The sequence below is a fragment of the Hyperoodon ampullatus genome (assembly GCF_949752795.1).
Source record: "Hyperoodon ampullatus genome assembly, chromosome: 2".
Taxonomy (NCBI): domain Eukaryota; kingdom Metazoa; phylum Chordata; class Mammalia; order Artiodactyla; family Ziphiidae; genus Hyperoodon; species Hyperoodon ampullatus.
The window spans coordinates 19,436,231-19,451,333 of record NC_136915.1 but is presented as its reverse complement, the minus strand read 5'-3'; the positions used below and the strand labels follow the sequence as shown (position 1 = coordinate 19,451,333).

General features: G+C 48.0%; 1 protein-coding gene and 1 pseudogene across 2 annotated transcripts in view; both read right to left on the bottom strand.

Moving 5' to 3' along the window:
- Positions 1-608: 608 nt before the first annotated feature.
- Positions 609-4,823, bottom strand: RPL11 (ribosomal protein L11). The gene is made up of 6 exons (XM_079698703.1): positions 4,748-4,823; positions 3,832-3,982; positions 2,706-2,812; positions 2,268-2,399; positions 1,127-1,237; positions 609-690 (listed from the first exon to the last, which is right to left on the bottom strand). The coding sequence occupies exons 1-6, from the start codon at positions 4,751-4,753 to the stop codon at positions 661-663; spliced, it is 537 nt and encodes a 178-aa protein (XP_079554829.1). The 5' UTR covers positions 4,754-4,823; the 3' UTR covers positions 609-660.
- Positions 4,824-5,459: 636 nt separating this feature from the next.
- LOC307063853 (elongation factor 1-alpha, somatic form-like) overlaps positions 5,460-15,103 on the bottom strand; it is a 98,390-nt pseudogene continuing 88,746 nt past the window's right edge. The window contains exons 10-14 of the transcript in view: positions 14,695-14,991; positions 10,323-10,473; positions 9,997-10,252; positions 8,219-8,451; positions 5,460-5,464 (exon numbers count right to left, since the gene is read on the bottom strand). The product of the transcript in view is annotated as an elongation factor 1-alpha, somatic form-like (transcript). The remainder of the gene's footprint in view (positions 5,465-8,218; positions 8,452-9,996; positions 10,253-10,322; positions 10,474-14,694; positions 14,992-15,103) is intronic.

The window sequence follows — 15,103 nt, the reverse complement described above, 5'->3', positions numbered from 1 at the left end:
AGTTTAAGCATTCTACAAGTATCAAACCATTTAATCCCGAGGGATATAACCATTATTGCCTTCACAATACATACGGGGAAGCTGAGGCAGATTTAAACACAGCTAATAAAATGCAGGGCGAGGAATCAAATTCATGCAATGTGTCTCAAAGACCACCCCCTTTCTCTACTTATAGTCTCATCAACTCTAGATTCTCATTTTAAAGGAAAACTGAGTCCAATATTTAACCCCAAGCACCACACCAAAGCCTCTGATCCTTTCAGACATCATTGCTGGTAAAACCTCTAGTGAAGAGCAGAATCGCTGAACAGAGGGGAGCCCTGCACCCCACTTTAATCAAGGCTCTAAATTCAAACCCAGCCCCAACCATTCCCTCCCCTCTACAGTCAGTTTCCACAGGGTCACTGCACCACAGCCTGTCAACAAGGGTGTGGTGCGCACAGACAGTGCTGCGAAGCTCCAGGTTTGGATCTGCCAGGAAACACTGGCATCCAATCAGGGGATGACAGACAGGGTTGTTACCAGCTATTCCCATCGAAGCTTTAAGTGGCTTGAGGTCCAAGGACTTGAATATGGCCAGGCTCCTTTCACAGAACACACAACAGTAATTGTACATTTCACTGAAAACTTTTTATTAGCCTTTTGGATAGAAACGGGAATTTATTTGCCAGGAAGGATGATCCCATCATACTGAAAGAGAACAGATTTTATTTTTTCAGAACAGGCGGTTAACAGTAAAGATTGCAGCAATGGCTAACGTTCAAGAATTCAAATCAGGTACGTGAACTTCGGCTTTGAATCCCATATCCCTAAACAGGAAGCTGGCCATCTTTAACAACTGCTACACTATGCTCAACTGCACTATACTCTGAGAAAAGGGGCTCCTATTAAAGCCATATTCCTCCCCTTCCAGCTATCTGCATTCATGGGGCTGGGGAGAAAGCCTGGTTCTGGGTGTTCTTTTAAACCACCAACCCTGGAAGCCCATTTTCCAGGTTGCCCAAATGCCCCACCTTTAAAAGAGCTACCCACGAAAGGGTGCTAGACTTTGCATCCCCGTATCCCAACTCCATTCACCAACACCACATTCCACCACTTCACCTGAGACAGACAGATCAAGCTTTACCTTCTGCTGGAACCAGCGCATGGCCTCCTCTTTGCTGATTCTGTGTTTGGCCCCAATGCAGCCTGTCCTGCGCTTCTTGTCTGCGATGCTGAAACCTGGCCTACCCAGCACCTGTCCCAGGAATAACCAACAGTCACCTAGCCAGCTCAGAGTCAAGAGCAGACGGACAAGACTCACACACTGGAGTGACTGACCTTCAAGAGTTACCTGGTGGCCCAAGAGACCCATGATCTCAGTGTCTGATGGAACCTGCACCCTAGGTGACACATCGCCTTCCTATACACTATAAGTCTGCTCTGGAGGCTGGACTTGCAGCTCCTCCTTGCTCCCCTACCTAACTTCCAATGGTAGCTAAGGATTCACCACTGCCCCCATACCCCAAAGCACTTTTATTTTAAAAAATAGCAAATAAATTTTACTTCAACATGTGCATTGTAGAAATCTTAAAATTTCAAGAAGCACAAAGAAATAACTATTTCCCTCCTCTGCTTCAGCTCCAAAGTGCTTCTTAAAGGTTTGTCATCCCCCGTGAGCACCCAACTCTCACTACCATTTGTCTGGATATTCAAATCTAGTAAGGAGAGTGCTGCCATCCTTCAGGTTCATACTAGTCAGGACTTCAGGGTTTTGCCATTTATTTACTTTAATGGTTGGACCAAAACATTACAGTGACACAAATGGTCACGTCTACATTAAAATCCCCATCCTGAGCAAACAGCCCCATCGTCAAACCTGCTTCCATGTCCTCTGGATGGAAATCACCCCATTCCCAGAGTCTAAGGGAAGCAGCAGGGAAGGAGCAGCCTCAGTGCAGCCAACCCAAACGCCAAATGCAACCCCAATACCATCTCTCAAATCTTCAATTCAGTGGCTGGATGGAACTGTTTCCTTCGCCCACCTTTGAGCAACATCAGTGCTTGCTAGATCCTAGACCGTAAACGTCACGGATCTTGTCCATCTAGTTCACAGTGCTATATCCCCACACCTGCCACATATGAGGTGTATCTTCCCAAGGGAGAGAAGACAGACAACACTCAGAGCCCCAACCCAACATGTCACCATCAAGATAGCACATACGAAATAAAGGAGGAAAAGATTCCACTCTCACAGACCAGGAGTAGAAAAGATTAAGTATTCATACCACATAGAAGTCCAGGCCGTAGATACCAATGCTTGGGTCATATTTGATCCCCAGATCGATGTGTTCTTGGATCCCAAAGCCAAAGTTTCCAGTGTCTGAGAAGTTATTTTTTCTTAACTCATACTCTCGCACCTGAGAGAAAAAAACACAGCAATCACTCCCTGTCGACTCTACCCCGCAATAACTAGCTCAGCCTGCAACACTCAGGACCCCCAAAACACAATTCAATGTAATTTGGCCAGCAACAAAATCTGATTTTCCCACTCCACCATATCACAGCTATGGATTTCATGTAACTACTAACTTTCAAAGGGAAGGGAAAAACCCTTTAGAAGTTCAAAAAAGTCAGAAGGCAGAACATTAAGTGTAACTACTACCACTGTAGCTATGTGCTAACTGGTGCTCTTCAGAATTATCCCACGGAGGGGTCAGCCTCACCTTCAGACCTTTCTCCAGGATTTCTTCTGCCTTGGCCCCACGGACTGTGCAATGGACAGCAATTTTTTCATTTCTTCTGATGCCAAAGGATCTGACGGTGTATCTAGCTGCAGGCAGGGGTAACAAGGAGTCAGCTGTTATCATACTCCCACTGCACTCCCCTCTTCCCCAGAAAATCATCTCTGTGACTCCAAAGCGACATTAAGTATCCATCCACATTCTAAAGTGGTGGTGTTCTGATCAGTGTCAACTTGTATCAGTTAATCAGATTCACTTGTAACACAGAAACAGATTTTCCAACTTCCAAGTCACTCAGCCATACTTGAGCAATTAAGACCTCAGAGCCATAATGTCAAAGTCTCAGGAAGGGCAAGTTCATAACCAGTATAAGCCAAAGGAAAATGACCATGCATTCTATTAATAATGTTTATTAATAATAGCTAATATTTGCTAAAACCTTAATGTATCCCCATTTCACAGAAGCCGTGAAAGGTTAACTTGCACAAGATCAGTTGGTAGTAAGAGGCAGGTTGTGACTCCAAGGACTTGCCATATTCCATTACCCCAAAGCAGTGAAACTCTAAAAACAAAAAATGTAACAACAGTAATGCCTACACGGTGCTTGGTATGCAGCAGGCGTTTCATATAACCTATTCTGTCCCCCGCGATCTTGTAATGCAAGTACTACCATCCCCTGTATGCAAATAAGGAAGCTGAGGCCCAGAGAAGCCGAAGTCACAGACTAGCAAGTGATGGAGCCGGGATGTGAAACAGGTTAGTCGAGGGACACAGCCCTGTTCTAGTTGTAGCCTATGTAACCCGAACTGCTCATCAAGCCAAATACCGTTTTCTGCATTCCCAACATTTCCACGCTACCTCATACTCTCGTTACTTGCAAAAATCTCTACTTGGGCTAGTTTTCGCTTAATCTTGGCTCATACAAATTCTGGTATTGCAATACCACTCCTATGTTGGAAGGGAGATACTTCTTGGGAAGCTCAGGAAGGCAATGCTTTAAAGAGATATCACCTTCAAAATGGGTACAAAAGAGGCTTGACAGCAGGCGAGGTAAGACACATCCCGACATCCCCAGCCGCCAGCCCTCTCCCTGCCGGCCACGACTCACCTTTGGAGAACACAGGGGTCTGGCCTGTGAGCTGCTCCAGTACCTTGGCTGCCCGGGTCAGCCTGTCTCCACTCTCCCCCACGCAGATGTTGAGGCAGAGCTTGCGGATGCGAAGTTCCCGCATGGGGTTCTCCTTCTCCCCTTGATCCTGCTGCAACAGGGAAGCGCAGCCGTCAACACACACACACACAACCCCGCCAGAGCTGCCAGCCTAATATGTATACATAGAGCATTTCCGCTCATCCCAAGTAGTCCCGAAAGCCCTAAAGGTTCAAGAATTATCACCATGTTTGTGTGGGAAGCACCGAGGAAGACATCTCGGGGTCTTGTTTTTTCCTTCCCCCACGCACGGAACGGGTGAACAGAAACAGGACAGGTACCGAGTGGAAAAGTTACAGACAATGCGGGTGAACCCCAAAGGGCTCAAACTGTAAGGTGACGGAGGGCGCCCCGTTACACGGCCGGTGAGGGGTGAGAAAACAGCACGTGGCTGGGCAGCATCCCCCACCCCATTCAGAAGCCGTACAGTGGCTGCGGCCGAAGCCTGGCCTCTGCCCCGAGGAGGAACCGGCTGAGGCTCCCCAGCATCGGGAAAGTTTCAAGTCCAGGGGCCCAGCAACAGGTCCGAACCCCGCGTCCCAGACACCCCTCCGATCGTTCCACTGGCCCTCGCTGCAGCCTGCGGGCCGTGTTTATGGGCCTCCCGCGGCTGCCCCGAGCCTGCTCCTGGGAGGATGGGAGGAAGGTGACAGGGTCCAGCTCCGCGCCCTCGAGTCGTATGGCTCTGCCAGTTTCGGCACGGCCGGCATTGCGGGCTCCGTTCTCCTCGGGCGGAGGGAGAGGTAACCCCCGTAGGCTCCGCCGGCCGTGGATGGAAGCGGATGAAAGGAAGCAAACACAGGCCTCGGCTACTCACCGCCATGACGGGAAACAGGAAGAGAAAGTGAGGCTTCTGAGCCAGGGCCTTATGGGCCAGGAGGCGGACTCTTTTCCCAGGCTAACCAGCGAGATGAGGGAGAGGAAGAGAGGCACGCCTGAAGCCGCGTAGAGTCGGCTTCCCCCTCGTGGACACAGATGTCAACTGCAGGTGACGCTAGCTGACCACTGGGGCGTGGGCTTATCCAAAAGCCGGTTTTTAAAGCTCCCTGAACTGGCATTTCCTTGAGTTTCCGGTCCCCAGGGACGCTGTTCCCGCCCACAGCCTCAGGTACGGGTGGTTCTTGCGTGTTGAGACTGCCAGAATACACTAAGTCAGTTATGCAATTTATGAAGTAACAGTTTTACTCTGTAACAGTGTAAACAAATGGCATTTAAATATTTAAACAGTAGTTAGAACAGAGTGTTGGCTTAAGAGTCCTGAGCTGTGAAGACAGGCAGATGTGCTCCTGTCTTGGCTAGCTCAGTAGCTATGAGATCTTGGGCAGGTTACTAATTATATCTCCTTCAGCCTCAGTTTCCCTCAGCTTTAAAATGGGTACTTATATCACTTGAGGTTGTTGTGAAAATTAAATGAGGTAATAATAACAATAATAATATAGTGGGTTATTCTTATTAATGTAAACCCACTATATTCAAGCAACCCCCCTCTCCCCAAAAAGTGTTAGACAAGGTACATAATCAAGAGAGGGTCATCCTGCAGGCATAAAGATGGCTTACAGATTAGTCTGACAGACAAGTACTCCAACCTCAGACAGTAACAGGCCTCCCTGGTTTGCACTAAATCCTCATCAGCAGGACCCAAGGGGGTGCTGTGCCAAGATCCACACCCCAGACAGAAGCTGGCTGCGAGTCAGAGGGTTTCTTTGACAGAAACAAATGGAGAAAGGAGAGCATATAGGGCTTTGGTGGAAAAGGAGTGAAGGGGCTTTCTTCTACAGCCATAATTCCTTCTCTCATCCCCGTGGGGGAGGTAGAAGCCCCCATGTTCTCCTTGTATCATCCTTAGGGATGAAAGGACACTTCTGGGAAGCTGGGCTGATGGAGGAAAGCAAAGAGAAAAGGCCCATCCTCTGAGCCTTCTCTACCAAGCACCCAGCACTAGTCCAGACCAGGGACGTCAGGCAGACCCCTAGGATGGGCAGAGCCAAGGGAGGGACTGCTCCAAAACTCCAGAGATGTGACAGCTGGATGTAGCACATGATCCTGCATTTTCTGTTCCTATAAAGTGCATTATTGGACCCACTGGCAAAATCTGTAGACTTCAGAAATGTATGCATGGTAATTTAATGTTGACCTGATTATGTGAGCTTGGTTACATAAGAGAATGTCCTTAGGTTTAAGAAATATATATTCAGGGCTTCCCTGGTGGCGCAGTGGTTGAGAGTCCGCCTGCCGATGCAGGGGACACGGGTTCGTGCCCCGGTCCAGGAAGATCCCACATGCCGCGGAGCAGCTGGGCCCGTGAGCCATGGCCGCTGAGCCTGCGCGTCTGGAGCCTGTGCTCCGCAACGGGAGAGGCCACAGCAATGAGAGGCCCGCGTCCCGCAAAAAAAAAAAAAAAAAAGAAATATACATTCAGGGACTTCCCTGGTGGCGCAGTGGATAAGACTCCATGCTCCCAATGCAGGGGGCCCAGGTTGGATCCCTGGTCAGGGAACTAGATCCCACAAGCATGCCACACCTAAGAGTTCGCATGCCACAACTAAGGAGCCTGCCTGCCTCAACTAAGGAGCTGGTGAGCCACGACTAAGACCTGGTGCAACCAAATAAATAATAATAATTAAAAAAACCTCAGTAAACTTTCAAACTACTTGCCATTAAAAAAAGAAAAAAGAAATACACATTCGGTATTTGGAGGAAAGGGGCAGCATATCTGCACTTTATTATCAAATGGTTCAGAAAAAAATGTATATTTAAAGGGAAAAGGATAAAGCAAATGTGGTAAATTTAAGATTTGGAGAATCTGGATGAAGGATATGTGGGACTTCTTGCAACTTCTCTGTAACTCTGAAATCATCAAAGTAGCGAAAATAATTTCAGGGAAACATGTACCTAGGAAGATACATAAAAGCTTATCCTCAAGAACTCCCATCTCATTCCCTCCCACTACAATTTTTCTCCAGCCGAGTCGCTTGACAGCAATACCCACAGGTGGTAATGAGGAATAGCTAATTGATACTGATATGCCGTGCCCAGTAGGTACCAACTCACTCAAACTTCAACATCCCTGTGGAGGCAAATACTATTGTTTTCCCATTTTACAGATGGGCACACAAGGCACACAGAGGTTCAGTAATGTTTATAGACACTATTTAAGTCAGGGGATCTAACACCAGAGTCCAGTCCTGTTCTAGGAACTGATGAACTAAGCCAGGGCCAAAAGCTGTCCCCGGCTTCCCCCTTTACACCTTTTCCTCCCTGTGACCCCAGCTCTCTGGTTCTTGCACCAGTCAGGACCCCAGGAGGAAGGCAGAGGGACAGAATGAGACCCAGCACCCCTCTGCTTCCTCCTGGCTTGAGACATCCAGGTCAGTAGAAGCAGAGGCAAAATGACTTGTTGTGCTTTATCCCCATGCCTGAGACTCATCAGCAAAAAGAAAACCCAGTTAGCAGGGGCAGGTTTAGGACAGCCCAGGCAAGAGAAGAGCAAGTCCAAGTCTTCTCCTTGAGCCACTCTTTCCCCGGGTGTGGCTCTGCCTGGGCTGCCCCTGGCCTGGAGGGGCCTGAGTAGCCGTCACCACTCACTTTTTGGCAGCTTTTATGGTCGCCTTGGTGACTCTGCCTCAAGTAGCTGCTTTTTTCTCCATGGCTTTGGTGACCCTGACAGCCTAACATTTAGCACAGAGCCTAGCACAGAGTAGGAAGTGCCATTCCCTGTGTATTGAGTTCAGAAAGTTCTTGTGCTTCAAGCCCAGTCATGCCTAAGATAACTGGGGAGTCTAAGAGATTGGGGAATCTGAGCCTTTGGGTTTAATAGGCTCCATCAGTAGTTCTGGTAATCCACTAGGTTTGAAAACCACTGCACCAGAGAGTAGTGGAAGGAAAAAAAGACCCTACTAATCTCTTTACTGTTCACCTTCTCTAGGTCAGTGCTTCTCAGACTCTGATGTGCACCTCAGTTACCTGGAGATCTTGTTAAAATGAAGATTTGAATTCAGCTGGTCTGGATGGAGCCTGAGATTCTGCATTTCTAACCAACTCCCAGGGGTTTCCCATGCTGCTGGTGCACGGACCACACTTTGAGTTAGCAAGGCTCTAAAGTGGCCCCTGCCTTTCTGTTGTGACACTAGGCAAGCTGCTTTCCCTTTCTGGGCCCTTCTAACCTGGCACTCAGATCCTCTGACCAGGTTCTGCTTCCTAGCTCAGGTATGACACATTGGCCAACTGGCTCCCTGGAGCTGGGAGGAGGAGGGAACAGCCCCGGTAGCCAGTTGCTGTTGGACCTTACCAAGGGGTGGGTACTCAGGGACGCTCTCCACGCACATGGGATTGCTCAGAATCATCTGGGTGATGCCTGCCTCCCCAGACTTCAGGGCATTAGGGTTGTCTTCCAGCTTCTTGCCTGAGTGCCGGTCAAGCTTCTCTCTCAGCTCTGCAAACTTGCAGGTGATGGGCACTGTGGCAGTCCAGAACTGGTGAGTAGCCAGCTGCAATGCTGCCGGGATGGTTGAGGATGATCACCTGGAACTGGGGGATAGTGGGGGGGAACGGGGGATGAGGAGGGTATTAGCCAAGCATCCTTCAAAGGAGGTGGCTCTGACCAGCTAAGGGGTCAGTTGCCTTGGACACATTTTAAATTATAATGAATATTTGAATGTTTATAGGGTATACCAAGTTCCGTGCAAAGCAAATGTCATTCATTTCAGTTTAATTTTCACAGCAAGGAGCCTGTGTAACCCAAAATTTCATAGCAAGGAAGTGGCAGAGCTGGGTATAAATGATGTCTATGAGTGATAGATATTATTATGTGTACTACTTCCCCCCACCTTTTAGAAAAATGGATTATAAAATAGCTACTTAACTTGTTAGGTGGCCCCAGGTCAGCTGTTTTATACATCACCTCATTTAATAATCCCAAGATCACTGCAAGGTAGTCCTAGCCTCCACATGCACAAAGAAGAATGTGCTAGGGACTTCCCTGGTAGCGCAGTGGTTAAGAATCCGTCTGCCGATGCAGGGGACACAGGTTCGATCCATGGTCTGGGAAGATCCCACATGCCTCAGAGCAGCTAAGGCCGCATGTGACAACTACTGAGCCCAAGCGCCTAGAGCCCGTGCTCCGCAACAAGAGAAGCCACTGCAATGAGAAGCCCGCGCACCGCAATGAAGAGTAACCCCGCTCGCCGCAACTAGAGAAAGCCCGTGGGCAGCAACAAAGACCCGACGCAGCCAAAACTAAATTAATTAATTAATTCAAAAAAAAAGAAGAATGTGCTAGACATTGCATTAAGAAAGGGTTTCATGGGACTTCCCTGGCAGTCCAGTGGTTAAGACTTGCGCTTCCACTGCAGGGGGCGTGGGTTTGTAGAGGGAGCTAAGATTCCACATGGCACGTGGCGTGGCCAAATTGAAAAAAAAAAAGAAAGGGCTTCATATTCTGACTCTGGGTCAAGGAAACACCTGAGAGGTCCAAGTATACAGATTCCCAGTTTCCACACAAACCTACTGAATCAGAACCACTAGGGAGAGTTCTAGGAATTTTTTTTTCTTTTTTTTTTTGGTGGTATGCGGGTCTCTCACTGTTGTGGCCTCTCCCGTTGCGGAGCACAGGCTCCAGACGCGCAGGCTCAGCGGCCACGGCTCACGGGCCCAGCTGCTCCGCGGCATGTGGGATCTTCCCGGACCGGGGCACGAACCCGCGTCCCCTACATCAGCAGGTGGACTCTCAACCACTGCGCCACCAGGGAAGCCCTAGGAATCTGAATTTTTGAAACACTTCCCCAGTGATTTCTAATGCATTTGGTTTGAGAACTACTGCTTTAAGGCATCAAGTTTGAACTTTGGAAATTAACCAGGTCACCAAAATGCATCATCTCGTTCAAGGGCAAACAGCAAATACACTGCAGAGTCAGGGTACTAACCCAGACTGACTGTACCTACACTGCTGACAAGAGCCCAGCATGGAGCCTGTGCTCAGTGACCACTTCCTGAATGACCCAGTGACCCATCCTGTTCTCAGGATGGTATGGCCACTTCAGGAGGACACCCGTAAGTGTGCTTTCTCACCTGGGAGAGGAAGCTCCCATCTCTAAGGGCGGGTCATTCTTGCTGTCCCCTGCCACATTGCCCTGCCTGATGTCCTTCAAGGACACGTTCTTCACATTGAAGCCCATGTTGTCACCAGGCAGGGACTCAGCCAGGGCCTTGTGGTGCACCTCCACAGACTTGACCTCGGTGGTGATGTTTCAGGGGACAAAGATCACCACCATGCCCGGCTTGAGGATGCCAGTTTCTACTTGGCCCACGGGCATGGTGCCAATACCTGGAGGGACAGAGAAACCAAACCCTAGTGGGCCCTCAACCTCAAGTACCCCCACCCAGCATGTGCTCACCCCCAGTCTTGTAGACATCCTGCAGGGAGAGCCGCAGGGGCTTGTCTGTAGGGCAGGCAGGCGGCATGATGGAGTCCAGCGCTTCTAGTAGCATCGTGTCTACCACGTTCCCTTCCTTCCTGATAATTTTCCAGCTTCGGAACCAGGGCATCTGGAAAAGCAACCAAATGTGCACCTTACTCAGCCCTGAGAAAGCCTGTCCCAGGTACCAGCTCGCACTTAACATGGGACCTCAAGGAATTTCTTTAAGCATTCTGAGCCTGGGCTTCCTCATCTGTGAAATGGCCATATCACTGCCTACTGGCAGACCAGTGTAAAGACACAAAAGACCACACTCAGTCCACCAAGCACAATACTTGATACGTACTATGTGCCCACTAAATGGTGGCAATTACTCCAAATCTCGCAGGCATTGCCCCTGAGTTGAGCCCATACGTTTTAGGAAGCAGAGATTCCTAGAATCTGAATAGCCCTTACATCTCATTCCATCTGCTCATTATACAGATGGGGAAACTGAGGTCCAGAGAAGAGAAAGGACTTGTTAATGTTCAGCAAAGTTAAGTAAACATTAGTAATAAGAACGAAAACAAGACTCAAACACTCTAATGCTCATACCTTCTAAAGAGTAAGATGCTCCCCAACCGAAGTATCCTAAAGAATGCTGCAGCATGCGAAGACCAAGGAAGCAGACTTATAAGCAAGGGCACATTATTGAGTAAAAGACCTTCTGGGAAGATGACTTTCAGTATGACAGTGCGTTGTATGCAGGCCTTTTAAGCAGACATTGTCTTTACTCCTCTAAAAACCCTACCCAAAGTTCATCAGAGACATCATCTTTGCCTTCAAAGATGTATCAGTTAACTGGAAATCCAGGACAGGGGACATACAGAAAGGATCAAGGTGGTTGATATTAAGGGCCAGGTGGGCTGACCAAGAGCTGGTCAGCTCTTGGACCTTATAGGTCAGGCAGACAATTGGAATCCTGACGAAGTTCCTCCTTTCAGCCGTAGGTCCTCGAGCAAACGTCTAGGCTTCGAAACTTCAGTGTCCCACCTGTATCAAAGGAAACACCGGCCCCTAGCACAGCACTGTAGAGAGGGGTGGGTGCCCTGGCCCTGAGGGCACTCACAGCAAGCTCTGTGACCTCTCAGTTCTTAGTGAGACTCTCAGAAGGGGAAGAGGCCACAACTGCCATGGGTGACAGGGTGGGGAAGGGGCGTCAGGGAAGGCTTTGGTGGATGGGGAAGGAGGCTCCGGTCAAGGAAGCCTTCTTCCATGGAAGAGAAGCAAAGCTATGCAGTACAGAAGCCACACAGAACACATCTCGCCTCATGGACTCAAAAATTAGTGGCCCAAGGAAGAAGGCTACCATTTCTATTAACACTCAACTCTTATAGAGGATGGGGGAGAGGGGAGAGGTAGGAGGCTTTGAAAACATTTAATAAGCAATTTTGTATAAATAATTCAAACTTGTAAAAAAAATAAAAGTATTCCTTCTTTTTCCAGAGGGGATAATTGAGGGTCAGAAGTAGGTTGCCAAAGGACCAATGACTGGCAGATGGCTAAACCAGGAGCTGATAATGAGGCCAACTCCTTATCAAACACCAGCCTCCTCAACGAGGATGAGCTCTTCAATTAATTTGATGAACTTGGCAACTCACTTAGCTCTGTGCCAACTCACAGACCTGCACAGCCTTTGAGGTTGGCATCATCTCCATCTTAAAGCTGGGGAAACCGAGGAGTTCAATGTCACAGGTATTTGAGAGCTGAGTCTAAACTCCAAGTCTACCATCTAGTCCACTGGCTGCATGCTTCGTTCTTTTAGCATCTAGAACATGGTAGGTGCCTAATAAATGCTCAAAAGGACATGAGCATGAAACTCCCTTATCTTACTAGCTGAAATGTGTAACAAAACTCAGGGTGTGGGTGGGACTTCTTTGGTGGCACAGTGGTTAAGAATCCGCCTGCCAATACAGCGGACACGGGTTTGATCCCTGGTCCGGGAAGATGCCACGTGCTGCGGAGCAACTAAGCCTGTGTGACACAACTGCTGAGCCTGCGCTCTGGAGCCTGCAAGCCACAACTACTGAGCCCACGTGCCACAACTACTGAAGCTCGCATGCCTAGAGGCTGCGTGCTGCAACTACTGAGCCCGCGTGCTGCAACTACTGAAGTCCGTGCGCCTAGAGCCTGTGCTCTGCAACAAGAGAAGCCACCGCAATGAGAAACCTGCGCACCACAACGAAGAGTAGCCCCCACTCGCCACAACTAGAGAAAAGCCCACGTGCGGCAACTAAGACCCAACGCAGCCAAAAACAAAAAACAAAAAAACAAACAAAAAAGTCGGTGTGGGGAAACAGGCATCAAAAGCTTCAGATTTGTCATTTTAGATGAGTCCCCCTTTACCACTAATGCACTCTTACCTTGTCCCTTTACCTTTTAGATTTTTCTCAGCACTTGTCATCATACACGATATTATTCCCCACTCCCAACACACACACACACACACACACACACACACACACACAAGACTGTGAGTGCTGTGAGCAGAGCTGCTTCTTATTCACTGTGGTACCCTCAGCACCAAGCACAGTGCCCTGTGTGCAGAAGTTCAAATACTGTCCAAAGGAACACATTGCCAATGGCAGTTCTAATCTTTCTCAAGGGCAATTGGGCAGGATATGTCAGAAGACTCCAAAATAATGCCTACCCTTTGTTTCATTAGGGATTATACTAATTAAGTTATTGAGGACACGTGCAAAGATTTATTTACCAAAATGATTATGGCAATTTTAAATAAAATTAGAAACAGTATTCCTAGAAGCTTGTGCCCTTGGGCTATTCCTTAACTGTGTTTCAGTTTCCTTATTTCACATGGGAATAAAATGTCTTCTTCATGGGGTTCTGTATGTGTAAAGTGCTTAGTCTGGTATCTGTCACATAGTAATTTCTTCTATCATTAATCATCATTTTCATTTAATAATGGATATGACTAAACAAAATACTGTATTTTGAGATTCAATACAAAACACCCCCATTAACTATTGAACATGTTTAAAATATTTAGTTAGTTAGTTAGTTAGTTGTGCCGGGTCTTAGTTGCAGCACGTGGGATCTTCATTGTGACATGCGGCATCTTTAGTTGTGGCATGCGGGCTCTTTTTTAGTTGCGGCATGTGGGATCTTTAGTTGTCATACAGAATCTTTTGGTTGCAGCAAGGGGGCTCTTAGCTGCAGCATGTGGGATCTAGTTCCCTGACCAGGAATCAAACCTGGCCCCCCTCATTGGAAGCATGGAGTCTTAACCACTGGACCACCAGGGAAGTCCCTGAACATGTTTCAATGGCAAGGAAATTTAAAAAATTAGAAGTGTTATAGAATATCATGTTTAGTTTGAGTCCAGCTGTGAATGTCGAGAAAGAATTACGTGAAAACTAGGTTATCTGTTAAGCCATGGGATTGCAGTTTATGCTTCATATCTGCATGAAATGCTCCTTGTAAAAAGTTAGACATTACTTTTATAGTCAGAAAAAGATAGCTATGTACATGGGGAGCAAAAGCTTAAGAATCCTCAAGTCAGTTATAGAAAAGGTAGGCTTTAGGCAAATGCAATAAGTAGTAGCAGTTAGCGCTTGAGCGCCAACTGTTTGTGTGAACAGATGCCCATGTGGAGTCTCCCAGGTAATTCCCACAACCCCATGAAGTGAGTCCTAAGTCCCAGAGCATTAATACCTCACTCATCCCTTTACTGTGGGCAAGGGATGGAAATGGGGCTTGAACCCAGGTCTGATGCTAGAGCTAGACTTCCTTAGTAGGGTGACACTCATCTAGGAATGTTAAACCCTACTAGATTCTGGGATCCACGGGCACAGTGACTATATCTTAGACTTATATTGCCCCCATAACTGCCTAACCCGTCCTGAGAGGTAGGATAGCTTAGATGCAGTGAGCATGGGCTAGAATTCTAGACTCTGCTAGCACTACCCAATAGAACTTTCTGCAGTGACAGAAATATTTCATAACTGCACTGTCCAATATGGTAACCACACATGGTTGTTGGGCACTTGAAGTGTAGCTAATTCAACTAAGGAACTGCGTTTATTTGATTTAATCATTTAAATAGCCACATATAATCAGTGGCTACCATATTGGACAGTGAAGCTCTATGCTTACTAGTCACGTAGTCTTGAGTTACCTCTGTTTGTTCCTCTGTAAAATGGGAATCAAATCATGTATCCCATGGGGATGGAGATCACTCACAGTGACTGGCCTAGAAGCACACTCTAAATCCTAGGTATTATATTCTAGGAAAAGCCCAAAGATTTGAGTTGGAAAGTCTCATGTAGTTGGCCCTGCCCCCATCCGCCCTCACCTTTGTGCTGGGTTCTGCCATGTTGTCCCCAAGCCCACCTCAGATGGGCACAAAGACAACAGCCTTAGTGTTGTAACCGATCTTCTTGAGAGAGGCCTTCACCTCCTTGCTGATTTCCTCAAAGCGTGTCCTACAGTAAGGAGGCTCTGTGATGTCCATCTTGTTGACCACCACCATGAGCTGCTTCACGCCCAGTGTATAGGCCAGCTGTGCATAATCACAGGTCTGCCTGTTCTTGACGACGCCAGACTCAGACTCGCCTACACCGCTTGCCACGGTCAGCACAGTGCAGTCCGCCTGGCCTGAGGGACAGAGAGGAAGGTCCAACTCAGACCTGTCCTAGAACAACCACTGCCCATGCCCATAGCAGAGCCCCCATGGCAGAGCAGACAGCCCCCCCTGGTGGTAC

Coding starts and splice junctions, on each gene's coding strand:
- RPL11 (XM_079698703.1), bottom strand. Junction 2,813..3,831: donor GACCCCTGTGTTCTCCAAAG/GTGAGTCGTGGC, acceptor CCCTGCCTGCAG/CTAGATACACCGTCAGATCC. Junction 1,238..2,267: donor ACGGCCTGGACTTCTATGTG/GTATGAATACTT, acceptor TTCCTGGGACAG/GTGCTGGGTAGGCCAGGTTT.